The 25,977-nt window shown below is 41.6% G+C and overlaps 1 protein-coding gene across 3 annotated transcripts; it reads left to right on the forward strand.

The window, feature by feature from the left end:
- Window positions 1-2,972: 2,972 nt before the first annotated feature.
- On the forward strand, window positions 2,973-24,720 carry DKK3 (dickkopf WNT signaling pathway inhibitor 3). Of its 3 annotated transcripts, NM_001245783.1 has the most exon segments (8): window positions 3,157-3,425; window positions 5,065-5,202; window positions 5,693-5,776; window positions 20,427-20,519; window positions 20,933-21,002; window positions 21,005-21,077; window positions 22,850-23,006; window positions 24,165-24,697. In NM_001245783.1, coding segments are annotated over 7 exon segments (660 nt in total). In that variant the 5' UTR covers window positions 3,157-3,266; the 3' UTR covers window positions 22,893-23,006; window positions 24,165-24,697.
- Window positions 24,721-25,977: the final 1,257 nt, after the last annotated feature.

Raw genomic sequence — 25,977 nt, forward strand, 5'->3', positions numbered from 1 at the left:
TTTGTGCCACACAACATTATTTTTAAATGAAGGCAAAGTCTTGGAGAGGCATTTGAAGTGTTTAGGTACTACAGTGCAGCTGCTTGCCTGCATATATGATTTGTTCTTGTGACAGAAGAGAGTCACAAACCAGGCTGTGCAGTCTGTGTAAGTCAGAGCAAATTCAATATGCTGTATTTCTGTGGGCTGGAAAGCAGATCCAGGTTAGAGGTTCCATCTGGTCTGCTGTTGTCACAGCTCTGATAAGGTCAGGACCCACTGCTCCACCTGCTCTGGTCATGAGGAACCAACACAATGCAAGGCACACTAAGGAAAAAGCACTGAGGATTAAAACCTGGAATACCTTAAAAAGAAAATACAGTTCACAAAGCAATAAAAATGAGGTCAAAGTATGTTCATATTTCAGATATATAGCTGCTACCTTCCTAAATAAGGAGACGTTAAAAGCGAACAATATTTGTATTTGCGTAATTCTATTTTCCCGAGTAAAGTACAGCTGCCACATGAGGGCTTTGTTTGAGGAATCTGTCAAGGGCATTACAATAATCCATAATTACAATAATTACAATAATTTACAATAATCCAGTAACTTAAATTTCTTGTCCCAACATTTACAAGTTTCCATACTTCAAAACCTCATATGAGTGGAAAAGCATTCTTACAACATCTTGCTATTCCTTTTTTCTGCAGCTGACCAAATTGATAGATTGTCCACAGTACAATTGTTGGAGAGGCAAGAGAACTATTAAGTAAAACAGTAAATGGGCATGCAAAAACCCAGATGTTTGAAACATGGAAAGCAGAATATAATATACCGTGTCTAAATGAATAAACAATGTGTGGGAAAAAAAAAATCAAAGATGTACGACTCCCTACCCTGCTGCTTTCAGGAACGTGATCTTTTGTCTGCAAGCTCATCCAAGCAGAAGGTGATTTCTATTCTCCAGAATCACTGATTCAGATGATGCCTTTGACAAGAGTGCATTCCCCATGACGAGGGGCTGGTTTTGCCTCAAATCCACCTCAAGGGGCTTGTATTGACACTGATCTAAGTCTTACAAATTCCTTTCACGCAATAGCTCTGAAATGTACTTTTTCTAACTGCATGTGTATATATTCTAAGATTATTCTGGCTCATTATGTTATTTTTAAATTAATAAATTAAGGCCTAAGAATAAATTATACCTCGGCAAAAAGATCATATGTATTTTTGTGTGATGTATGTTTTTTGTGTGATATATGAGATGCTTTTTAGCTGTGTTTGGTTGTCTCAGAAAAAGTTTAGCTCTCTGGGCTGCACCTTACCTATAAAAATTTGTTATAGTCCAAAACATATTCTCAAGCATCCATTACCTAACATCATTTTGGACAAGACTTTGCTCCAGTCCAACATAAGAGCCTACTATTAATTGTTTGCTTTTCTACAGAAGCAGTATTTTCAATAGACATTACTTTTTTCCCACTGTAAAAAAACAGTAGTGAGAGCCTGATTACAAGGGCTCCTTTATATTAAATAGAGATGAGTAGAGGTTGTCTCTGTTGCTTTAATCATACAAGACAAAAAGAGTAGAACAAATTACCAGAAGAGGTGATCTTTGCTACAAACTCCTTCTGATCCTCAGTTATTCTGTTTAGAGTGCACACTCTGTTTAGAGTGTAAGTCCCTCTGGAATTTATGGGAATTTGGTTTGAGGCCCAAATTCACAAAGATATTATCAAGAAGTGCCTAGCTTCTAATCTATTTCCTTGGAGTCTGATGACCTTTGGGAATGTGGACCTAAGGCATTTTTTTTTAATATTTTCATTGTACCTAATCTAACATTCAGTTGCTGCTCAAAGCTGAGTTAAAATTCTAGATGTTACCTAAGTGCCACCTGTACATTGTCAATATTATTAAGCTGATTTGAGGCAGTGGATGAACTGGAAACCTAACTACAAAAGCAGAGGTGGAAAAGAGGAATACCTGTCTAAGTATTTCTCTGTCAACACAGTTTCATAGTTTCATATGCCATACTTCCTGTGATGTGGTGGAACAGAGTTGAGCTCTTAATTTATTCCTGATAACTTCTAACATTCTTTATTCCTTACATTGTGCAGTCCAAGAGGTTTGCACCTAAAACAATTCAAAGTATTGTACCAGTAAGCTAAGATTCATGGTGTGTCCAGAGCAAGACCTTCTGTGGCATGATGTGTGGTGGCTGGGAGACAGGGGTGGAGGTTTCCCTGTGGGGACACAGGGACATCCCCAGCTCTGCTGCATTTCAGAGCTGCCCTAAGCCTGCCAGGAGCACTGGATTTATAGTGGTGATTATTCTAATAATGCACTTGCAGGAAATTTTCAGGACTTTAATAGTTTACTCAACATTACCATTACCCAGTCTCCAAAATAAGATGAGACTTATAGAACAGTTCAATCCTGGCACAACAGCGTCGTCCTGGAGCTGGGAGCTGACTGCAGCAAAACAATGTCTGTGGAATGCTTGGGGGTACATCGCAAGGAGGAAAAACAATGTGGAAACTGGGGAAGACACCACAGATACAAAAGGATGATGTTGCCTGGCTATTTTTTAGAAGAAATTTGAAGGGAATTAGTCAGGCATAGTGGGGTGCTGTGAGCTGACTGCAGCCAAAAATGTCTGTGGAATGCTTGAGGGTACATCGCAAGGAGGAATAACAATGTGGAAACTGAGGAAGACACCACAGATACAAAAGGATGATGTTGCCTGGCTATTTTTTGGAAAAAATTTGAAGGGAATTAGGCAGTGGGGTGCTGTGAGCTTGCAGCAAAAAAATGTCTGTGGAATGCTTGAGGGTACATCGCAAGGAGGAAAAACAATGTGGAAACTGGGGAAGACACCACAGATACAAAAGGATGATGTTGCCTGAATATTTTTAGAAGAAATTTGCAGGGAATTAGTCAGGCATAGTGGGGTGCTGGCCAGTCAGATGCAGGTCGCGTCGAGAGCATCTCTTGAGAAGCCAAGCGCATGCTGGAGGTGCCGCGCAGCTCCCACCGTCCTCTTCCTTTCAAAACACCGAGAGCACGATCGGGTCCGAAGGGGAAACCCGCGCTGCCCCTTCCCCTCAGCATCTCCCCCCGTCTCTCAGCATCCTCCCCGCCGGCGGGGCGGGGGCTGCGGCTCCGCCCGCTCCGGGGAGGGACCGCGGGGCCAGCCGGGGAGCCGAGGGGCAGAGAGGCGGCAGAGGGAGCAGCGAAGGATCCGAGGGGCAGCCGGGGGAGCCGAGGGCAGGCGGAGGAGCCGAGGATGCGGCGCTGGGCGCTGCTGGCCGCGCTGCTGGCCGCGCTGTGCGCGCCCGCGGAGGGCGGCGGGCGGCGGCGGGCGGCCAGCCTGGGCGAGATGCTGCGGGAGGTGGAGGCGCTGATGGAGGACACCCAGCACAAGCTGCGCAACGCCGTGCAGGAGGTGAGGGGGCTCGGGGATGGAGGGGGGATCTCCTCCCGTACATCCCCGGCCGCGCCGCGCATCCCCCGCGGGTCCCGGAGGAGCCGGGCGGGCAGCGCGGAGCCCCCCGGGCCGGGGATGCTTTGAACAACCAGCGCGCAGTGAGGGAGGGACAGTGGCCAAGCGAGGAGAGAACAGTTCCGACATCGTTCCGACGTCTCCTTCTGATCCTCAGTTATTCTGTTTAGAGTGTACGTCCCTCTGGAATTTATGGGAATTTGGTTTGAGGCCCAAATTCACAAAGATATTATCAAGAAGTGCCTAGCTTCTAGTCTATTTCCTTGCAGTCTGACGACCTTTGGAATGTGGGTTTAAGGCATTTTTTTTTAATATCTTCATTGTACCTAATCTAACATTCAGTTGCTGCTCAAAGCTGAGTTAAAATTCTAGATGTTACCCTAAGTGCCACACATCGTCTTTGTGCGGCAGGAGCACAAGGGTGTCCTAAGGCTGTGAGTGTCCTGAAAATACGTGTAATTGCATGTCTTAATCTCAAATTGTCGGCCCAGAATTGCCCAGGACACATTTGAAAGCCAGAAACTGAGACCAGACCCTAAGCCTGACCCATATAGATGTCAAAACATCCTGTCCCTGCACTCCCCTTTCTTGTGTGCTTTGCTTTCCCCTACCTGTTAAGAATCTTCCTTTCAAGTTCTCTTTTCCTCTTATTCAAAAATAGTCTACAAAAACCTGTAACTGACAACCCGCTGCAGAAACAGACCTTGGTTTACTGTAATTAAATGATTTCTGATCTTCTGCTATTCTCTGGACGGTTTCTGAAATCTGCTGCTGTTATCCACTTCATTTAGACTGCAAATACATTGAGACAAACCATTCTTTACAATGACGCTTAAGGGTGTAATCAGAATTTCTGCCTGTTTTTCTGTAGTCAGTTCTGGATTGCTGCCTGTGTGCAATGCAAAGCGTGAATTGTTTGAGCAGAGTCTTACGAGATAAATAGTTTGCACTTAGACAGATTAGCAGCTGTTATTTAAAATAAACAGACACACCAAAAGGAGAGATTTTGTCTTGGGAAAAATCCTGTTCTTCATCCTGGTTGAACTTTTGGCCTCCTAGCTCTGTTACAGTGGTTGCAAATAAAAGGAGAAGATTTATTCTTGCGCATTTACAAGATTCACACCCTTCTTCATCCCACAAAGACAGTAGGAACTGAAAGAGAGAATTAAATTCTGGCTGTGTGCATCCTCATTTATAGGGTTGACTTCAAGGGGCTTGTGTTTCTCTCTCCTGCCAGGATATTTTCTCTTCTTTGTCAGAATGGAAAGTCTGCCTGAAGTTTTCAGTGGTTTTCTGTGAAGAGCAGAGAGCTGGGCTCCCCACTGGCACCAGCCTGTGCAGATAGCAAATTTCCAGTGGCCTGAATGCTTTTTTCCCCTCACAGGGGCTGACTTTGGCTTCACCAGTGCAGAGTTCAAGGGTTTAGCTCAGCCCTGTTTTTGTGGCCCATGAAAAGAGCAGCTGCAGGCAGTGTCTGTCACTGGGGCTTGCACAGGAAGCGTGGCTTCCTCTCTTCTGTGACATTTTTGCTAATTTTCACCTGTTTTGGGTTTTTTTTATTTTATTTTTTTTATTTTGGCAGATGGAAGCTGAAGAGGAAGGGGCAAAAAAGCTGTTAGAGGTCAGCTTTGAGGACTTACCTCCCAACTACCATAACGAGTCCAACACAGAAACCAGACTGGGCAACAGAACTGTTGAGACTCATCAAGAAATTGATAAGGTATGAGAGAACTTGTGTGTGGTGAGCTCTCCATCCTTAAACATATTTCCTTCAAGCCTCCCCCTCTACCCCACCCAGTTTTACATGCTTATTCACAAAATAATTTGGAGTGTAAATTTTCTTGATGATAATTACTTTGGGGTTTGATTGTATCTTCTGTCGGTGTTAAGGTCACCTGTCGTGAAAAGTTACTGTGAAATAAGAATATAACAATTTATTTTGAAAAAGGGCCTGCTAAAAATAGGACACAGCTACAGCTATTACCTGGGAATGAAAACCCAACCATGTCCTGCTCAGTTGGCTTCTTTACAGTGTCATTTTAAATAGACAAGGAGGTAGCTCTGCTTTCCCCCTCAGATTACGGTTTATTAAGAGTGACAGCAAAATGGGAAAAAAAGAGGGGGTGGGAGCGGGTTAATTTTCGCAGGATGTAGGACTGAGAGTAAAAAAAGACTAATAAAAACTGTATTTTGTTCTTTTCCGGTATCAGGTTACAGATAACAAAACTGGATCGACAGTTTTTTCTGAGACAGTTGTTACATCCATCAGAGACGGAGAAAACAAAAGGAATCATGTAAGTGAGCATGAAAATTTCCTTTTGAAAATCAAACAAAAACTTTGGGTTCCTTGTTTAGAAGACTGTGACAGAATTCACCTAACAAAATTTTGGAATGTTTTGAAAGACACAAAATTATTGGGGTAAGCAGTCAAAAATGTTTGTGTTTTTTAATTAGTTTAACTTAGGAATATTATGACTTGGAAACAGAGTTCCAGTGTTATGCTTAATAGACATGTTTGACTATTCAATTTGTCTGTCAAATGTAAATGTTAAACAGCAAAGAAAGTTACACAGCCCTTTCCAGTGAGTGTGGATAAATCCTTAGTATCAGTGACCTTGTCCTCCATTAAAAAATCACTTTATAGATTTTAACAGTTGAAAATAACCCCAAATCATTTATTTATGAGGGATCTTTGGAACAACATATGGCTCTGTTTGCTTTTCAAGCCCAGCACAGTGATGGACAACTGGTTTTGAAATGCCACTTTGAGGAGAAGGGAGAGAAATGGGAGAATAAATCCCCCTCCCCTCAAAATACGGTTGTTTAAGGACTCTCAAAGGAGTATAAAAGATCGAGAATATTCTTTACATGAGCCTTGCAAGCACAGATACATTTGTTAAATATCAGTAGTCACATGAGAAATTCAGTACATACCACTACTTTAAAGAATTAGGTTTGCTTTGGTTATAGTCTTACCAAAATGGATTCTTTTTTGTGCTCTTACTAAGCCTGGGCTTGCCAGGTTTCCTCTGATAGCCGGCTTCATCTGACTAATAGTTTGTGATTATATTTACTTCAACATACCCTGGTTTTTTTTTAGAGTAACTTACCTCCAGTTCTTTCACAGAAGCAGCTCTGTAACTATTTTATAACTAATTATGGAAATTATGTTATAGATGTAATTATGGAAAATTTGTGTCAGTAGTTCTGATTTTTAGTGGATACAGAACCTGAAATTAGTGCCTCTTTTCTTAAGGTTTTCCTCTTGCAAGCTCATGTTTTTATGCTGCTATTTAAGCTTGAAAATGGCAAGTAGAAAAATACAGCACCCACAAGCAACTTAACTTTTTTTCTTTTTACTATTTTGCCAAACTTGTAGCTTAAGTGAAAACTCAAGGTATAAAATAAATTGTTAACTATCCTAAACTACATCTGATTTTATACAAAGTGTTACCATCCTACACAGTACTTTTTAATAGTGAGATTATGTGTAACGAAGACAATCCAAATGGGTGTTTTTTCCCTAGCATCCTCAAACCCACTGTACAAAGGCAAACTTTTAAACCTTCTTAGCACTGCAACACCACACTAGTGATGTTTCATAACGTGTTTGGCTTGCCTGTGGTGTGTAATCACTCTCACAGCTGTAAAAATTATTTCTAAATTAACTTTCTCCAGGTTTCACACCAAGTTCATATATCAAGGTACAGCTGCATTTTCCATCTGGGAAGTTTGCCTCGCTGACCAAGCCAGTGCTTCTGGTCAGAACTTTCACATCTGAAGGATGTGAGGGCTGAATACAGATTTTAGTCTGATTTAGTGGTGGCAGCTCTGAAGCAAGAGCAGCCAGAGCTGTTCCTCCTCACATCCTCCATCCCTTATTCACCCCTGCAGGGCTGCTGGGACAGAGCTGTGCTTGTTAATGCTTATTTCCCCCCTCACACTCATTCTGAACTTTCAGTATGCCCAGGGTACAAACACCTTATTTAGAGGTTGCCAGCTTAGAGGAAAAGCAGCCTCCAGATGTGCTTGGTCCTTGTTTAAGGAGAGAGTAAAATTAATGTAACAGAGATGCCTAACAGGAGTAAATCTGAAAATGCTTGCAAACTTCAAACATGAAGGAGGATTATGAATCACTTTGGCTGTTACAAGGGCAAAGAAATATTGTAGGAGGAATGCAATTAAGAACTGGAAGATTTGGGTTGCAGCAAGGAAAGAAGTGGTGCTGTGGAGAGATCTGTGAAGCGGAAGAAAAATTCTGTCCAAATTAAATGGTGCTGCTGCTTAGATCTGTAAACTTAAGGTAGAAGTGTTGGGAAATGAGTTGCAGAAAACTTTGCAGTGGACCCTTAGGTCACTTTTATGTACACAAATTTTCATACCTGAAGTTTTGTGTGACATTGTGACATGTCCTGGTCGCTCTCCAGGTCACAGACCTCACAGACCACAGGTGGTGGAAGAGTGATTCCTCTGGTTTCATAGGCTCAGTTAATAGGCTTAACTTACAAAAGTTAAGGATTCCCACAGCTCCTGTTCCTCACAAATTTGGTTGGCAGAAAGAAGAATTTTCCAAGCATTTTCACAAACCACGTGCTCTGAAATTTAAACTCTGTGTAAGTTATTGCTGCAGTAATTTGTGATAACTGGAACCCTCCTCCTCCTCAGTTTGCATTTAATTTCTGTGCTGAGTTATCAGCCTCTGAAATCACTGAAGGTTTTTCATGTAATGTTTTTCAGCTTTGAGAGATGACACTAGAGCCTCACGAGAGGGCAAAGAAGTGTCTGCATTGCAATAATAAATCCACTTATTGGCTAGAACGAGAAATCCAGCACTAGAGAAGCAGCTTTGTGGAAAAGAGGTTGTGCCTGCATTTTAAATTAGCAGGTACCAATACACACACACATACAGTGCGTGTAAATAAATATACATAAGCATGTACCCATACATAAAGGCTCAAATACTCTGTAATTTGCTTCTTCAGGTAGCACTGGGTAGCTTGCAAATTAATAAAGTATTTTCAGTCAAAAGTTCAAAATAAGAGCATTTCTCATTATCCTATGGAAATCAAAATATTTTCTAGCTTGTTGGCTAGGCCTATTTCAGTTGTGACATGTTAGCCTAACCAAGGGAAAGCAAGGATGAAAAATAAAAGGAAGCAAAACTGGTATTGGTAAGGTTTGCTACAGAAAGATTAGTTGCATTTCTTCTCACCCCTATACAGAGCAGTATTTTACTCTCTCTTCTATTATAAGCTCTCTCTTTTAATTCAAAGCTAGTGTACCTGAGCTTTTTCCTTGACTCTAGTAATATGATAAATAATAAAAAAAAGCAATACCTCTTTTTAGCTCGGTTGTTTTTGTGGGTTTGTTTGTGGGATTTTTTTTTTCAGGTTTTAATAGAAGCGTATCTGTCAGCTTTCAATTCTCTTTTTTGAGAGAAATTTTTCATGATGCTTGTTTCTAGGAAGAGTGAAGCAGGGAACTGTAAGAATAGAATGCATTTCTCATTTCACTTTGGCACTCTGGCACCTTTCTTTTGCTTGCCCCTGGTGGCAGAGGCTGTTGAGGGCAGGGTTGTGCCTCCTCCTTGGTGACCCAGCACAGGTCAGAGATTCTTTGTGGGAGGGTGAGGAGAGGGGCTTTTGTCAGCTTTTTTTTTACCCTAGCAGGAAAGTACTAAAAAGAAAGAAAACAGTTCAAATTCCCACTTTTCTAGAGAAAAAGAGTGGTTTAAGTGGTTGAGCTGCAGCTCTTCGAGCTCCCATGTCGCTGCTGATATCCAGAACTGCCAAAGCACCCCCTTGGTTCCTCTTTGGCACCTTGTGTATGATTTCACCAGCCATGTTCTCAGCCACAGCTCTCTCTGAGGCTCATTCTGCTCCAGGGAGAGGAGTTCCTAGCAGTGCTCTGTAAAAAAGAAGCTTTGGAAATGGAGAAGGAAGAATAATTGGAATGGAAATTGCAGTTTTTCCATCCGCAGCACTGCAGGAGAGGAGTCAGTGGCAGAAATTTGAAAATGCAGTGTCTTGGTGTTGAATTCTGCTCCCTAATATCTCAGGGAGGACACTTGTTTTGGGCAGTCTTATATTTGGGTCCAGTTTTTTTGTTGTTTTTTTTTTATTTTTCCACAGAACTTTTAGTCCCTGGTGACTTGCACTCAGCTATCAATAGACACAGTAAGTGCATTCCTGGGTTGAAATCCAGGTCTCTGTCTAGCCAAAAATCACATAATATCTAAATCTGGTAGGTTTTGTATATTTAATAATTTAATTCCCTGGTACTTTAAGTCTGCTTTTCTGTCAGCTGTCCAGCCTGCTCTGCTCCATTAATCATTGCATTCTATTCTGCACAGCACCCACCCTTTAGGGAATCCTTGGTGGAGGAGCAGATGAAGCAAATTGTGCTTGTTTTAGAGAGCCATGGCTCCTCAGACAGGCATGACATCCTTAACCAATTCTTAATATCTTACTGAACCCCCTTTTTTGGTTCCCTTTTCACTTTTGGTCTCAGCAATGTAGAATATGAAGCTTTGGGGCAAGTGTGAATAGTTCATGGGGACAAGTAGCCTGTGTTTGTCAGAGTAGAAAATGATGTGGAGAAGGGTGCAAAGGGAAAGAAGAATATAACTAAAGATGAGAAGAATTGTTCAGTTAACATTCTGAGTTTCTCTTATTAATCTGGAGTGTTTTCAGGCCATGAGTCTTGTTGTAGAGAGGGACTTATTCTTGTATGAAAGGAGTAACAGGCTGTGTGCATATCTCTGAGACTTCACGGGTAACTCCATAAGCAACAAGTGCTCCTTAGTGATGCAAAAGCTATTAAGAGATTTAATTTAGGTCAGGGACGAGAGGATGGCCTTATTGCCAGTCACAGTGTATCTAAACCCAGTGGTTTTGACAATCACCTGATATTCACTGGGCTACGGCCAAAAAAAAAAAAAATCTGAATATCAGCCTCAGTGAATGGAAGCACCTGCCTGAAGGAGTTTGAAGTACAAGTGTCAAGTCTGATTCTATACAAAGAAACTTCTCTGAGGAGGAGGGTGGGAAGTCCCTGTAATTACCAGCTGCCTGACCCACTCCTCAGTGTCCCCATTTTGTTTGCTAGGCTTGGTCCACCCTGAGCTGGTTACTCCTAATTAAAGATATCAAATCCTGCTCTTGTTTGTATCAGTGGGAGTCTGAAGTAGTTTAGAAAACTTCAGTAAATTTATTTGGTTAGTAATTAAAAAAAAATACTAGAAGAGTGATGAGGATTTCTCTTATATTTCCTGTTAGTCTAGTTTAGTTTAAGTTGGTTTGTTTTCTGTCAAGTTAGGGAAACAAAACTATGTAGTACTAATATATATTCCAAAAGTCTTCATTAGCAATTCCAGTCTATGCCTGTATTTAGAATTGTTAAGAAGTCTGCCAGATCCTCATGTGCTGTAATGTGGTACTTCTCTTCCAGCTGAACCCCAAAGAAAAATAATATTTTTATCAAGTTGGCTGAAGAGTCACCTCATCATTTTTCTGTCCTCAGACTACCCTTTGAGTAGCTAAATACTGGAGAGAGAAAGCTCTTCTTGTGATAAATTTCTCCTCACCAAAAATCACCTGTAATACACTGACAGTGCCTAGAGCTGATTCAGTGTTCTTGGCATGGTTAGTGAGAGAAGATTGGTAAACCAGTGAGCTCTCATGAAGGGCACAAAACTTTATCTTCCAGCCAGTGCTTCACCAGTGTCCATGCACCACTTGTAAAGCTCTCAGCGTTCTTGGTTGTGGGAATAAATCCTGCCTTGTCTGAAGCTTTCCATGCACAGGGAGGAATGAGGATTCCTGCTTCTCCCTTGTTTGCCCGCTGGTGGCCACAACTCCTCTGCCAGCAAGCCACAGTAAGGGAGCAGTGCCAGTCAAAGGGAGGGTGTTCACCTTTTCCCTGGGCTTGGTTCACTTTTCCCACTCACAACACGCCGAGTTTGGGGATCCAAGGCCGTGTAATTGTATTTTATAGATCGTGTCCAAGTTGTAGGGAGATATAAAAACAAATCACCATGAATTGTGGGAATCCAGGGCTTCCATCTGGCTGCCCTGGAAGGTCTGGGACCCTGGCAGGGGTCAGGAACCCCCCTGGACAGAGCTCCCGGAGACACTGTCTGTGATCTCTGTCCATGGAAAAGAGTTTTCAATCTTACAGGATGAATTACAAGCTCTGAGTGTTTGATATAAGTAATAATTAAGTGTGGCACGGGTGCAAAAGTCAAATTTTAGGATTCTAGATTAGGGGTCCAAAGGGGACAGGATGGAGGAAATTGGGTGTGTCTTGTCCTTTTTCTCCTTCTTCATGCCCTCCATGTTTCACTGTGGTGTTGGCATTTTTCTGTTGGTTCAGGCTGGGGACACACTGTCCAACGTAGGTGACAGATATTGGCACGTTATTGTAAATCCAGCACAGGTAGTTTGTGGTATTTAATGTTTGTACCATCCCACTGAGGGCAGAGCCCCACACGCTGCCCTGCAGGACAGAGCTGCGGCAGGGCAGCAGAACATGTTAGAGATAAACAGAATAAACAACCTTGAAACCAGCACAGACCAATTATGGCTTCTTCTTTGGCAGTGGGGCTGAAAGACAGAGACTTTCTACAATCTGGGAATCATCAATACCTCCGATTCTGACAATGAATGATTTGACTTTCTGCCTCTCCTAGATCAACCTGTTTATTCTAAGAGAAGTGTTTGGGGTTTTCTTCTCTTTATGGTAACGTCCATTCAGAAGAGTGACTCTTTTACGTGGGCTGGTGGCAATTTCGTGATCTAGTGACATCTGTTAAAAGATCATAATATGGATTTTCTTTATTGAAGGTTCATCAGCAGTGTTTCTTTCCTCTTGCCACACACATGTAGCAAATTAATCATGAGAGGGAAAGCTTTAAGGCAAATGAGAAATTTTTTTCCACTGGTTTTGATTACGTGACTTAATCCATTGGCTCCAGCAGCTGCTTATTTGAGATTTTAGCTGAAACCATGTCATCTAATTAAGCAGCAAGCCTTAGCTGGAAGGTAACAACAGTAGCTACGGCTTTAGGAAATACAGGCTTACAGCACTGGATGTATTGCAGAGGTGTGGTTTTTTTTTGGTTTTTTTTTTTTAATCTTTTATTTGCATCTGTTATAATCTTTGAATGGTTGAGATATCTATCTCTGTATCTACAGAGGATGCAGATAAATGGGTTAAAGTGGTTACATCTGTGTTGTCATAGGTAAGGTGGCAGAATTTGCTGTGGCTGGGAGGTTGGCCCAATAACACATTATTCAATATATGATGAGCCTAAGTCTTATGTAATCTTTGCTTTGACTTGAGGAGGGTTAAAGTCTACAAAATCTGTAGAATGGTACTGGTTTTATACCAGTGAGTAGGAGGAGAGAGAATGAATGTGGTTGGTGATTGCTCAGCCTTCTGTGCATTTGTGTAGAGTCAGGCAGAGGTGTGAGATGCTACCAGTCCAGCTTGATGGTGCTTTGCACTATGATTTAGTAAGCTAAATTGAAGGAAAGTGGTGAATTGAAGTTGTTTCTATTTAGTTCTGTTTCATCAAAGGTTTGGCAAATGTAAGAAAGAAAGAATAAAAGCTCTATAGAATGGTGGTTTGAAATGCAATGCCTGGAGAAATACATTTCTGTGTCAGCCGAGTCTCAGCTTTGTCCTTCCTCCTGTGTGATTCACAAAGAGAATTTTGGCTTCTTTTGTGCCAAAAGTGTCTGCCTGGCCTGGGAGGGGCTGAGTGACTGATGGCACTGAGGGATGCCACACTGGTGGCTGCAGTGTTATCCTCTATGGAAATGACTCAGACCCTGCTCCTGAATCATGTGAGGAATCCCTCAGACTTCTTCCCTTAGAAATTCCAACGGGAGAAGCAGTATCTTAGGATGTGTAGAGAGTTGGACATTGTGGTGTCAGGCAAAGGGGAGCCTTAGTGGTTTTCCTGGGTCCAAGATATCTCACATCCATCAGCAAGGGAAAGTTTTGGACCCCTTGGTGGGTGTTTGTTTTGGATGTCATACATGGTGGAAATCTGCAGTACATTCATACTCTTATCTTCCTTCCTGAGAGAAGGGCAAAAATAGTATGCTGAAGACCCTTTTTAATTTCTTTCTCATTTGTGTTTGTTTAGGAAATGGGATGAATATTCATGAGCAATCATCATCTCATGTTATCAATATCCTCTAGGTACATGATTTCAGATGGAAAATTAAATTAAGGGACTAATAAAAGAGGCTCTTTTGTAATCCCAACAAATGCCCCAAAGAGGAGGTCTTGACAAAGCTTCCAAGAGTCAAACACCTATAACCCCAATGCCTGTTCCATCCTTAGGCAGGCATGGATCTCCTGTTCCTAAAATCCTCGCGTGCTGGAGATGATTTATTTCAATGCTGTTGCTGTAATTCAAACCTCTTCTTCTACCATCTACAGCTCATGGAAAATAAACTATTCCATTTCTTCTATAGTAAAAGCAGTCTTCTACACTGTCAACTCTGCCATGGGCAAAATCCATTGAATGCAGATCCTTACCAATGTACTTCTGTTTCAGTATTATTATCTTTGGCTGGCACCTTAAACAGAATTAATAAGTCTGTTGAAACCGTGGACTACTACAAAAAGTATATTATAAAGGCACAAAGGCCATAAGATACAGGATTTGAAATCAGTTTAGTGAGAGATGGGGCACAAGTCAACATCTTATACTCAGTGTGCTACTCTTAATCTAGTGATGAAGATCAGCCAGCAGCTATTAAGTACAGAAATCTTGTTTCCCAAGGCTTTTCTTTTCATCCAGCTGTTCCACATCCCCGCTGTGTACAGCTAGTCTCTGTTGTTTTGCTTTTCCACATCTGCAAAACTGACGTGGTTCAGTAGTGAATCACAGAAACTTTTTAGCTGCCAATTGCAGAGACGAGAGCAGCCTGCAGTCAAACTTGGCTCCTGGGGAGCATCACTGCCTCAGAGCTGTGTCTTTGTGGGATCACTGCTACTCACAAATAATGGCACTTCAGAGCTTTGTGGCACAGCCCTACAGTGGTGCCACAACTGCTACTGGAGCTCAGGACATTTGGGAATAAAACCCAGGGTCTCTCAGACCACGAGTGTTTAGACACAAATCCTGGTTATCAAAGATCCAAGAGTTGTTCTCCCATCAACAGATCCACAGGCAGATGCATTTCTCAGTTAGGACCATTAATTCCAAACTCATTTGGAAAACTTATTTATAAACGTGCATCAGTATTTTGACCTCGCATATACATAAATATATATATACACACACACATAGACACAGTCCTTTCCTCCTTTCCTAGTTAGATAGCTCTTAGTTTCTAGACTAAGTTAATTACCTGACAGATATATAATTTATGAGGGTTTTCTACTAAATTAGAATAGTTCTCATGTGCCCTCTTTGATAACATTGTAAAATAGATTGAAATGAGTACTTGGCACTGTGTTTCCTGCACGGGAGCATTTGCAGAAGCTGTAGTCCTGCCAAGACCAGGTTGCTATTACTGAGAAAATAAAAGGGTGAGGGAAGAAAATGAAATGTCTGCTTCTGCAGAGTGACCTGATGTTAAACTATTACAAGGCATACAGAGAGATTTTGACCAAGAGTGAACAGAGCATGATGTGAGAGAATACCTAAGCACCATTTTTCTCACTATTACAAGGCATTTGCCAGGAATTTTTTTTTGTTTTGTTTCTTTGGGTTTTTTGGGGTGTGGTTTCTTCTTTTATTTGAGTCAGTTCCTTGAAGCTGTGGATAAGATTATATTTTATTTATTTCCTCTTTTGACATTGAGCACTAACTGCATGAGAGTCTGATCAGTGACAAGATCAATGTTAGTGTAAAAATAAGCAGGTGGTGTAGAAGGGGATGCAGTTCTTACACTAGTTTATTATTATTATGCAGTTTATTGAGGGTCACAGCCTGCCTCAATAATTCCCTTTTTGACAGCCTGTTAAGGCTAATGTAGCTGTGATGCTTTGGCTACCTAAAGCCAAGCTCAAGTGCATCCAGGCCACTTTCTGTTATGTCATATAGACATGTTCTGCCTCCCTTTATTCTGTGTCATGTGGAGAACCAGAAATGCAGTTTTTCCAAACAAAGTGTTTCTGGGAAATGGGGGAGAAGGAATCAGATGAGATTAGCTCTATGGAGAAGCTCAGTACAAAGCCCATGGACTTGTTTTCTGTTGTTTATTGGTTTTGAGCTCAGCAGTGACATCCCTGTTGAACAGCCACCCACAGAGGTGGCTTTCCCCACAGCACTGACCCCCAACACAGTTTGCAGCTCATGTCTGCCCTTCTTAGGACATCTTTTTTTAACAGAAGTTCCTGATTTTATGAGTGTTGTGTGCTTGGCGGGACAGTGGTGAGAGACTTGCACTGCTGGAAAGTATTACAGAGGTTTTGAGGTATTTCAAGGCAAATTAAGCCATATCTCATTATAGACAAATGCATTATGTGCCCTGTCTAGACAACTGAGAGATTAGGAGCTAGAATGCTACTGCATTTCAAATTAAGGTAGTAGTTTCCATAAAACAATATTCCATTCTATGTAATTCTGCCCTTTTTTTTTTTTTTTAATACATGTAGGATATAAAACAGGTTTTATGCTTTTTTTTTTTTCCTTACTACTCAGCAGTTTTTGCCATCTGCTGCAGTAATGGAGAGCAGCCCTGCGTGAAACAACTCGCAGGAATTGAAACAAAACCTAGAAGGGGATTTGTAAACACAGAAATGTTAACTCTTGGAAGGACTGATTGCTGAGAGATGTCAGTTCCAATGTGAGCACGGCACTGCAGGCACAGCTGGAAATGTTGTTGTCTCATGGATGCAGCTGGGTGAGCTCTGGCACTGTTTGGGAAGGATCTGTAGCTGTGGTTTATGGAGACTAACACTGAGTTTTACCCGAGTTTCAGCTGTTTGAAAAGGGAATTGCTTTGTATGAGGAGTTTTTAATAAACATGTAAAGGGGCTTTTGTTCAGAGAAACATTTGGAAGACAGTTGTCCCAAAATACAGCGAGAGGTGCTCCCATGCATTTTCAAGGTTATTACTAAAACTCATTTTCTAATTGTCACACCAATTGCTCTAGTAGCATTGTTTTCTGTGCTGCGTTTCTGCTGGAAGAACTTCCTCACTTCTCCAAAATCATTGATTTTTGCCTCTATACTTCATGGCTCAGGAATCTGGAATGCAAAGAGGGTTAGGAATGAGTGCTTTGGAAGGGCTGTTTGGCTTGCCAGCTGTGCAGAGAACAATCCTGCCTCTCCCCTCAGCACCTGCAGAAGTTTGTAGGCACAACCTTGACCTGGATCACAATAAGCCAGCAAACTGGGCAATGTGGATTTCCCAGGGAGGGGAAAAGGGGTTCTCTTGCTTGAATCTCACTGCCGAAGAACCCATGCCAAAGAACCATAGAAATGTTGTATATTAAGTCATGGCTGTTCCTTCCTCTGCTTTCTTGGGTTCAAAACTGAAGAGTAAAGATCCCAGGAGAGAAATTCTCACTCAGAACAGTCCCTGACAAATATTCACTGAAGATACGAGTAGTGAAGAGTTTTTCTTTAAGTTATTTTTGAAGAAGAAGTTTCTGAGAATGTGGAGGAAGGGTGAGTGTGAGTGGGGAGAGGGAATGGATAAATCAAATGCCAGTTGTGAATTTAAAATCAATGAGTCCATTTTGCAGGTTAGACATCATCAGAATATTTTTTTAGTCTCAGTTTTAATTAAGGATTAAGGGGAGAAAGATCAAAACAAAAGGAGTGTTATTTCAGTACATACGGTATGACCAGGAAAACAGCATTAAAACATAGCGAGGTACAGAAACCAGATGAACACTGCCAAAGACAGTGGGTTTCTGTGTGAAAGCTCTTTTCTTTTGTGCCTTTCCACCTGTGTGCAAAGCCCTGAGGGGAATGCTGCTGTCAAAGCTTGTCCCACCAGCTCTGACCTGCAAGGTCCTGCCCCAGCTGTTCCAGTGTCAGGAAGCTGCCACCTTCAGCTGTCACCAGCATCACTCACTGCTTTATTTTCAAATAAAATGGAGGCTAACCATTCTTTAAGAAAGTAATAATCTTTGGCATAACCTACCAAAGACAAGAAACCTGAAGTTTCTTTCAGCAGCAGTTGTTTCAGCAGACTTAGGAACCTTTTCCGTGATTTTCAGGTTTTTTTGTTGGTTTTTTTTTTTTTTTTCCCTGTTGGTTTTGGAGCAGATCCTAATGCCCAAATAGCTTCCAGGTGCTGCAGGATATCCACTGCAGAGCACAGTATTATAATAAGAGTCCATAGGATGCTGAGTGTGTCCTTACAGGTACATGGCATGGGATTCTCCATCCTGGCCTCTGTTGTTGATGAGTACACCCATAAATAAATAGGCAGTGCTGCTTTCACTCTGTATTACTCCCAAACAGCCTATTCCTTTGCCACAGCATTAACTGTTATTACATCAAAATGGATTTCACAGAGATGTACATCATTGTCAGTGTGGCTAATTCTGTCTGTAAGTTATCTGCCCAACTTTTATGTTCTGCTGCACATCAGAAGCCAGCATCCCCTCTCCACAGTTTACCCAGTTGCTCCTGCAATGCCAAAATATTCTGAGAGATAATTTAGTTTGCACAATTCCAGGAAAAAATTGGATTGTTCAGAATCTGCTGCAGCTGAATGCCTTCAGATTTACTCCTTGTCCAGCAACCATTCTGTCTAAAGGTAACTGAATTAGAAAAAATCTGTTGCCTGATTAAATAAGGAAAAATAAATAATTTAAAAACCATATGGTTACACATCTGCATGTAAGCACAACTGAGTTCTGCATTAACTATGGGTGTCTGGGTGAGGTAAATTGGTGTGGAGTGTGGCACACAATTTCACAGAGCACATAAGAAGGGAAGTCTTTGCCGTGCCAGGAAAGAAAACCACAAAGGGATATTTTTTCCCTGACTGGAAACTCCCATAAAACTGAATGTCTGAACTGGTGGGACACAATTCAGTAAGAGGAAAAAATTTTTTGGTGTGGGACTCATTAATTCAGGAGAAAGCAGCAACTGGAGAATTGCAGCTTTGGTGTTAGGTGGTTTTAGAACTAGAATTATTCCATGAGCTTAAAGCAATCGTGGCAAGATTTCTTCTTTGTGGAGAAGAACGGTTGGAAATTTTGACTACACCGAGACCTGGCTGTTTTCCTGAAAAGGGATGGAAGAGGGGTGGAACAGTATAGTTTGTTCTGGGTATGGTTTTTACAGACATTCATAAAATCAGCTGACAAAGCTACAAACAAAAAGTTGGACTAGAAGAACATAGCTGCTGAAGAGAAGAGGCTGGCTGCTCACTTGGAGACACAAAACCCCCAACATACTGCATAACATTTGGATTTTGGTCCATCTGATTATGTAGCAACAGAAAACAAAAAACAAAACAAAACAAAACAAAACAAAAAACAAAAACAAAAACAAAAACACCACAAACAAACAAACAAACAAAAGCAGAACACATCAGTACTGGGATAATGAAGTTGAAAAACATTGCAATAATTTAGAGCAGCCGAGGCCTGGTTATACTAATTCCTTAAAATGACTTCTTCTGAATTACAAACACATAGCCTGAATGTTGAGTTGTGGACTGGAAAAGAGTCAGGCCCCAGACTGTGTTTAGCTTCTGTTCTGTGTTCTGAGAAATCAAACAGTCTCAAGCTGTGTCAAGGGAAATACAGGTTGGATATTAGGAAAAAGTTTTTCACACAAAGGTGATAAAGTTCTGGAAAGGCTGCCCAGGGAGGTGGTGGAGTCCCCATCCCTGGGTGTGTTTAAAAACAGACTGGATGTGGCACTGGGTGCCAGGGTTGAGTTGAGGTGTTGGGGCTGGGTTGGACTTGGTGGTCTTGAAGGTCTCTTCCAACCCAGTCATTCTGTGAATTTGCATATTAATGAGCATAGTAAACTGTTGGAAAACATCTGAGTTGGCCAGAATGGCTAAGTTAGACAAGGCTGATTCCTGCAGAGCATCCTTGCCTCACAAGAACCCCCCAAAAGGCTGGATTTGGAAGAGAACTGAAGAAAACAAGAAGCTTAGTGGGAACTTTCAATAGAGAAAGATGCACAGATGATTTGCTCCAGCAAGTGAGATTAGTGTCTGCCAAAGAGCAGTCAAGTGCTTACTTCAGAGAATTCAGGGATTTTTGTGTAATCCCTTTTCCTTTTTTTCCTTTTTCCTTTCCCCTAAAAATGGCAAAAACCAGTGCTGGACAGGTCACAAACAGGTGACTCAGAACAGTGCTATGAGTTATTCTTCTGTTGACTAAATTGTTTCCAGCCTGGAGAAAAGAAAAAAAAATAGAGAAGAGGGTTAATCACACAATTTTTGAGAGGTAACCATTAGATGGGAAAACACCCCAGACATGAGGGTGCAAAAACATATCACTGGTTGTCACTATTGGACACAAAATGAGTACACAGGCTCGGTGAGTTCGAGAGAGAAAAAAAGAGCCAGTTTGATTTCTGACCTCGTAATATATAGAATTCTAAAAGTGGCAGTGGATTGGAGGATGAAATTGTCACTTCTCTAACCACACTGGTCAAACTAACAGTCCATCAATTCCTCCTCTCACAAAGAAGAATGCAAAACAATCATTATTTACATGAACAGTGCGTGAGAACTCCAGTAGAAATATGTAATTATCAGAAGGCTAAAGAAGTTTTATGAGAACTTTAAAACTTTCAAAAGAACTATGTAAGAAAACTTAACACTTTTAAAAATCAGGGCAACACTGGTCTGTAACAGAACTGTGATTGAGCAAAGAACCCCAGCAGGTTTTCTGTCTTGGTTCCCAAGTAAGAAATATAATCAATGAAGAGCTTTTGGTATTTGAAGGAGAGGCATGAATTTTGGTAAATCACGCTTTTATCCTTGCCTCCAGGAGTGTATCATTGATGAAGACTGTGAACCAGGGAAATATTGCCAGTTCTCCACCTTTGAATACAAATGTCAGCTCTGCAAGCCCCAGCACACAGTAAGTTCTGAATGAAATGGGATTTTGTGTGATCTTTAGAAATTCAGTCGTGTAGTGACAGGATAAGGGGGAATGGCTTTAAGTTGAAAGAGAGTAGGGTTAGATGGGATATTGGGAAGGAACAATTCCTTCCACAGGGTGCCCAGAGCAGCTCTGGCTGCCCCTGGATCCCTGGCAGTGCTCAAGGCTGGGTTGGATGGAGTGCTGGTACTTTGCTGTGGAGGTTCCTGTCTGCCAATAGTTCCATGTGTGCTTCAATTGAAATATTAAGCAGCTCTACTTAAACAGCGGGAAATGACATTTATTTCAAGTACACATTGTTGTCTCCAGGCGTGATTCTGAGTGTGGCTGTGTGTGTTAAGATGTGCTGAGTGCTGAATGCTGGTTTTGTCCCGTGCCTTTGCCCTTGGCAGCCCTGCTCACGGGATGTGGAGTGCTGTGGGGAGCAGCTCTGTGTCTGGGGCCAATGCAGGAGATCCATTTCCAGAGGGGAGAACGGCACCATCTGCGAGAACCAGCACGACTGCAACCCTGGCACGTGCTGTGCTTTCCACAAAGGTACTCGGGGCTCTGTCCTATTCATCCCAGCAGGAAGGAGCATTGATATTTGGCTCTTTTTAGCCCAGGGAAGTGGTTAAATCTCTACAGAATCAGCAGGTTGTTCTCCCGTGGCCTGTGGAATGCACTGGGTTAACTCCATTAGAAAACTTTGATAGAATTGGGAGTGAGAAACAGTCTGATGGGGGTACATGCTGGTGAAAGCAAAGCCTGTTGCACACTAGAGATGAGACCAGCAGCAGAAGCACAAAAATGTGCATTTCTAAAGGAGAGTTCTATGTCGAATTTACACACAATAGAGCAAAAATGATAGAATTACAAACGTCCAGAAGAAATTAATGAGCTGGCTGAATGTGTCCTCTCCTTCCTCTCAGCAGAATCAGGCTGCAGATAGATTTTATACTCTGAGTTTCACGTCAGCCTTCCAGGGCATCACACCATGCAGTGGTGACCAGGCAGCCAAGGGACACAGAGGAATGATGTCCCAGATTATGCTGTCAATACACATGGGAATGTGAATGTGAAACTTGATTTACAGAAAGGAGCACAGAGGAGAAGGTCTCAGGCCTGAAATCCATCCCCAGTCCTGTTTGGTTGTGGTCCAGTTTCTTCTACTGTTTTATACCCACCAGCTCCTCACTGCATTTATCACATTTATCACAGGTCACTTTCTTTTAGCAGTGACAGGACACAATTCCAGCCAGCTCCCTACACCAGGTACATACTTCCCTAGCTTATATATATATTTTTCAATAGGTAAGAACATTGTTGAATATTGATAGAATACTCTTGTTAGAACATAAAATAGTGCTATTGATTAACAGCAATGAATTTTTATTCTCCATGGCTGTCTGCTTTAGCAGGGCTTTAGGGTTTTTCAGGTTAGGTCTCTCTCCATCACTAGAGTATTGCAAATGATTGTCCTAGTAGAGATGTGTATTTTTATATAAAACTATAGTAAACTGTGGAGCATTTACTGTTCAGTATATAATGTTTTGAAACTAGGAACATGTACATTAAAGCACACCTGTCTGTGCATACACACACATATATGTGTTTTTTTACTAAATCTGATAAAAAAACGTAAGAGTTTGAATTCTTCTCATATTTCATCCTGCCATATGAGGTGACTGAAGACAAGAGGAAGAGGGTGGGTTTTCTAGGAATATCTGGAAGAGCTGAATTCCAGACTTGAGACTGGGAGTTACTAACATGAGGAAACCCAAAGGACACAGCCTTCTTAAATAATTTCTTACACAGGCTGAAATTCAGCCCTGTGTAGCAACAAGGGTGCCAAGCCCCAGATGCCACCAGACAGCTTTGCCCACAGCAGAATTAATCAAATAAATTACATGTCCGAGTTGTAGCTCTTGTAACCTCATTAGTTTCTGAACAATTGCTCAGAGTTTAAGATACAGAGGTATGTCTCTATTCAGATTTCAAACTGTTAATGTTACTCATTGCAAAGGATTCCCTGTAATGTTAGTTTTCTTGGGATTAGAAGAGTTTGGGATCTCCAAGGGATGGAGGCGTGCTGTACTGCCTTGACAGCAGTCTCTGAGTCAAGCTGATCATGCTCATTAAGGATGAACTTAATGTCTTACTCCCACCTACTGGAAAAAACATGGTTATGGCTCCCTGTCACATAAGGGAACTTAAAAAGAGATCAAGCCTGTCTTTTTATATCTTGCACACAGAATTAAACATGGGATCACCCCAGTTTAGCAGACAGCTAAGGACTTCTCCTAAAATGCCTTTCCCTTGGCCTGCAGAGCTTCTGTTTCCTGTGTGCACACCCTTGCCCGAGGAAGGTGAGCCCTGCCATGATCCTTCCAACAGACTTCTCAACCTCATCACCTGGGACATGGAGCCTGATGGAGTCCTGGAGCAGTGCCCCTGTGCAGGCGGCCTGAGCTGCCAGCCCCAGAGGTAAGGACCAAATCTGGGCAAACAAGCTGCTTGGAACTTTGGAGGGGTCTGTTTATGTGGTAAATAGATAGAGAAACTTCCAGATTCTGCCTCACTAGAAAAGGTTTTGACAGTTTTCCTCATCAGTAGCGCTGAAACCTTTCACTTTCTCCCACACGGATATGCCTAATTGAGTTTGGCAACACATTAATCCAGTGTGAATTAATGAGGCTGGTACTGCTTTTTCATCAGTTGGTGCTACCAGCTGTTGAAATGCATCCTTCCAATTCCATTCACTGCATACAGTCCCTGCCCACCAACTCTGCATGTGATACCAGGCATCTGTCAGATTTTTGCTTGTTTTAGAATGTAAGATATGTTAAAGGAATTTTAATACAAATTTTTCATAGGTCATGCCTTTAATATTTCTTTAAAATGAGATATTTGTATCATCAGCGATTTCATTGGCAGGAAGTGAGACCATTTCAGTTTTGCTAAAAGCATTTTTAGAAAACCACCGTTTTCTATGAAATAAACTGTCCAAGTTTTCTCCTACACTTCTAGCATCATATTAACTTCCAACAAGACATCATAGCTGGGATAGAGATGCAGATTAATACTTCCCTCTTCTGTGTCCAACTCTTTCTACGTTTTTTCATGCTCAAAAAGGAATTGGGTAACATTTTGTTTCATAAATGCCATCTAAAGAAGCAAGCAGAGCTGATCCCATCCTATCAGCACCAAAATTTTTGTTAATGCACCATTAAGCTCAGGGAAGGTCTGTCAGCAAATGTCATTTCTAGTAAGAACACCGTTTAGGATGAGGATACAGAAACACAGAAATTAATTGGGCTGTGAATATAGCTGAACTGTCCAGAAGTTTCTATCTGAATTTGAAGATTCAAGTAACTTTTTTTTTTTTTTTGTTACCTGTTTATTTTGATCCTGTTTATTTTGCCAGGATCAAACATTTTGTGCTGTCAGGATCTCTGTATGTGGAAATCATATTTGTAAGTCACCAGCTGTCAAGCATGTAAGAATCTGGTGGTTGTGAAGTCAGCTAGGGTAGATCCATTGTGCATTTAACACATTTTCATATGGGGAAGGAATGGAGAATTTCACAGACTAGCAGGACACAAAACGATGCACTGTGTGACCAGATGTGCCTTTTCCCAACAGCCACAGGACTACACCTGTGTGTCAGCTGTCTGCCAATGAAACCCAGCACACTGAAAAGGAAGATCCCCTCATCATGGATGAGATGCCCTTTCTCAGCTTGCTCCCTCAAGATCTCCTCTCCGATTATGAGGAGAGCAGTGTCATCCAGGAAGTGCGTAGAGAATTAGAAAGCCTGGAGGACCAAGCAGGTTTGAAGCCTGAGCCTGAGGCAGTTCAGGAGCTGGTTTTGGGAGATGAAATCTAAAGCCCAAAGCACCAGTTTAGTTAGTTATTTTTAGATTTTTATTTTTTTTTTGCTTAGTTATGTGAACCCTGAACACACACTACTGGATAGAAGTGCAATAAACAAGGTCTTCAAGGAGCATCCTTCTCTGTGCACCAAACCTGCATGTCCCTGTGGAATTCATGCTACTGTGGAATTCATTAAGTCCCCGTCTTCAAACCTTCTGCCAAATGGGAACCATAGGAGTGCTCTTCTGGATTTGTATTTTCCTCTTGTATGTCAGAAATAAACTTCTTAGTACTTGTAATCATTAAAAAGACACACAAGCATAAATCATTTTAAGTTATTAGAAACTATAGAAGTGATCTTTGAGTATGGATGTTCAGAGTTGTTTTATTTCTCTAAGGAAAGAGCCATTTACTCTGACACTGTTGCAGTCATAAATTTTAAAGAATTTTTAAAGGAATTTAATTTTTTTTTTCTTTAGAATTGTTTTCTGTTTTTAATACCCCTCATAGGCATAAATCTCTGCATGTTACAAGATGTGATTATTTTTACCATCTTAAAAGGTCAATGATTTAAAAAATCAATAGCAAGCTAGGAGTAAAATCTGACCCCCCCCCAGCAAACTCCCCAGCTACCAGTTTGCTACCATGGCTCCTCCACTATTAATGGTTTTCTGATAGATTTCGCCATCTGTTGTTGCACATGGTAAAATAAGATGTGAGGTTCCAGCCAAGTAACTTTTCATGGTGCTTCTTCCCAAATAATCCCTATTGCTCCCATCTAGTTTGGAACAGCAGAGCACCAATAACAAGAGCAGGTGTAAGACTGTGCCAGCAATCTGCACGTCTTTCCCCACTTCTGATGTAAGAAGGCTTTTCAATAAATTCCTTGGGTGCCAGAATTAATAATTAATAGCCATTGTCATTATAAACAGGGTGGATATTTCATTTTAACTATCTTAGTTTTGGTTTAAGGATTCTACGATCCATTCTCACACCAACACACACACACAGACATCATCTGTGAGAGTTCACTGAGCCTACACTGTCTTTCTATCCCTAATAAAATTACTGTGCTTTAAGACTGCCCCATCTATACAAAGAGAAGGAATTAAATGCCAGTCTTATTTTCCTGATTGAAAACATATCTATGAGAGCAGTAACTCTCTGTAAATACTGCCCTCTTAAGGACATTATTCTCCTTTCAAGTTCTTGGTGCTGCCACTCCCAAATTTAATCTCTACATTTTTGCCTTTCCAAATATCAGTTTGAGGAAAATTCGTGATCCATTTCTCTCTTCAAAAAGCTCTAAGGATGCTTTAGCAGTCTCTATCTGTGGTAAATGGTAGTTCAGTGAAGTACCCTACCCAGGAGATGGTATTTCCCTCTCTGCTCCCTTTGCCCCCTCTTCCAACCTCACATACAGTGGCCAAGAGGCAGCATAGGACAGTCCAAAGAGGAATAATGAGGGAATGCCTCTGTGCAATGCCTGCTTCTCCAGCTGCCAGATTCCTCAGAATTTTTCGGTTGCTGGGGGCCAGCATGCAAAATGAACTGAAGGTTCTGTTATTGAACAGCCCTTTCC

This window comes from Taeniopygia guttata, chromosome 5 (assembly GCF_048771995.1).
Source record: "Taeniopygia guttata chromosome 5, bTaeGut7.mat, whole genome shotgun sequence".
Lineage (NCBI taxonomy): Eukaryota > Metazoa > Chordata > Aves > Passeriformes > Estrildidae > Taeniopygia > Taeniopygia guttata.

Bases quoted from the DNA above. Each gene is read 5' to 3' on its own strand.
- DKK3 (XM_030273071.4), top strand. From the start codon at position 2,988: ATGCTGGAGGTGCCGCGCAGCTCCCACCGTCCTCTTCCTTTCAAAACA. The intron at 5,777-20,426 runs GTAAGTGAGCAT...CCTTGCCTCCAG, and splicing joins GAGAAAACAAAAGGAATCAT to GAGTGTATCATTGATGAAGA. The intron at 23,007-24,164 runs GTAAGGACCAAA...TTTTCCCAACAG, and splicing joins CTGAGCTGCCAGCCCCAGAG to CCACAGGACTACACCTGTGT.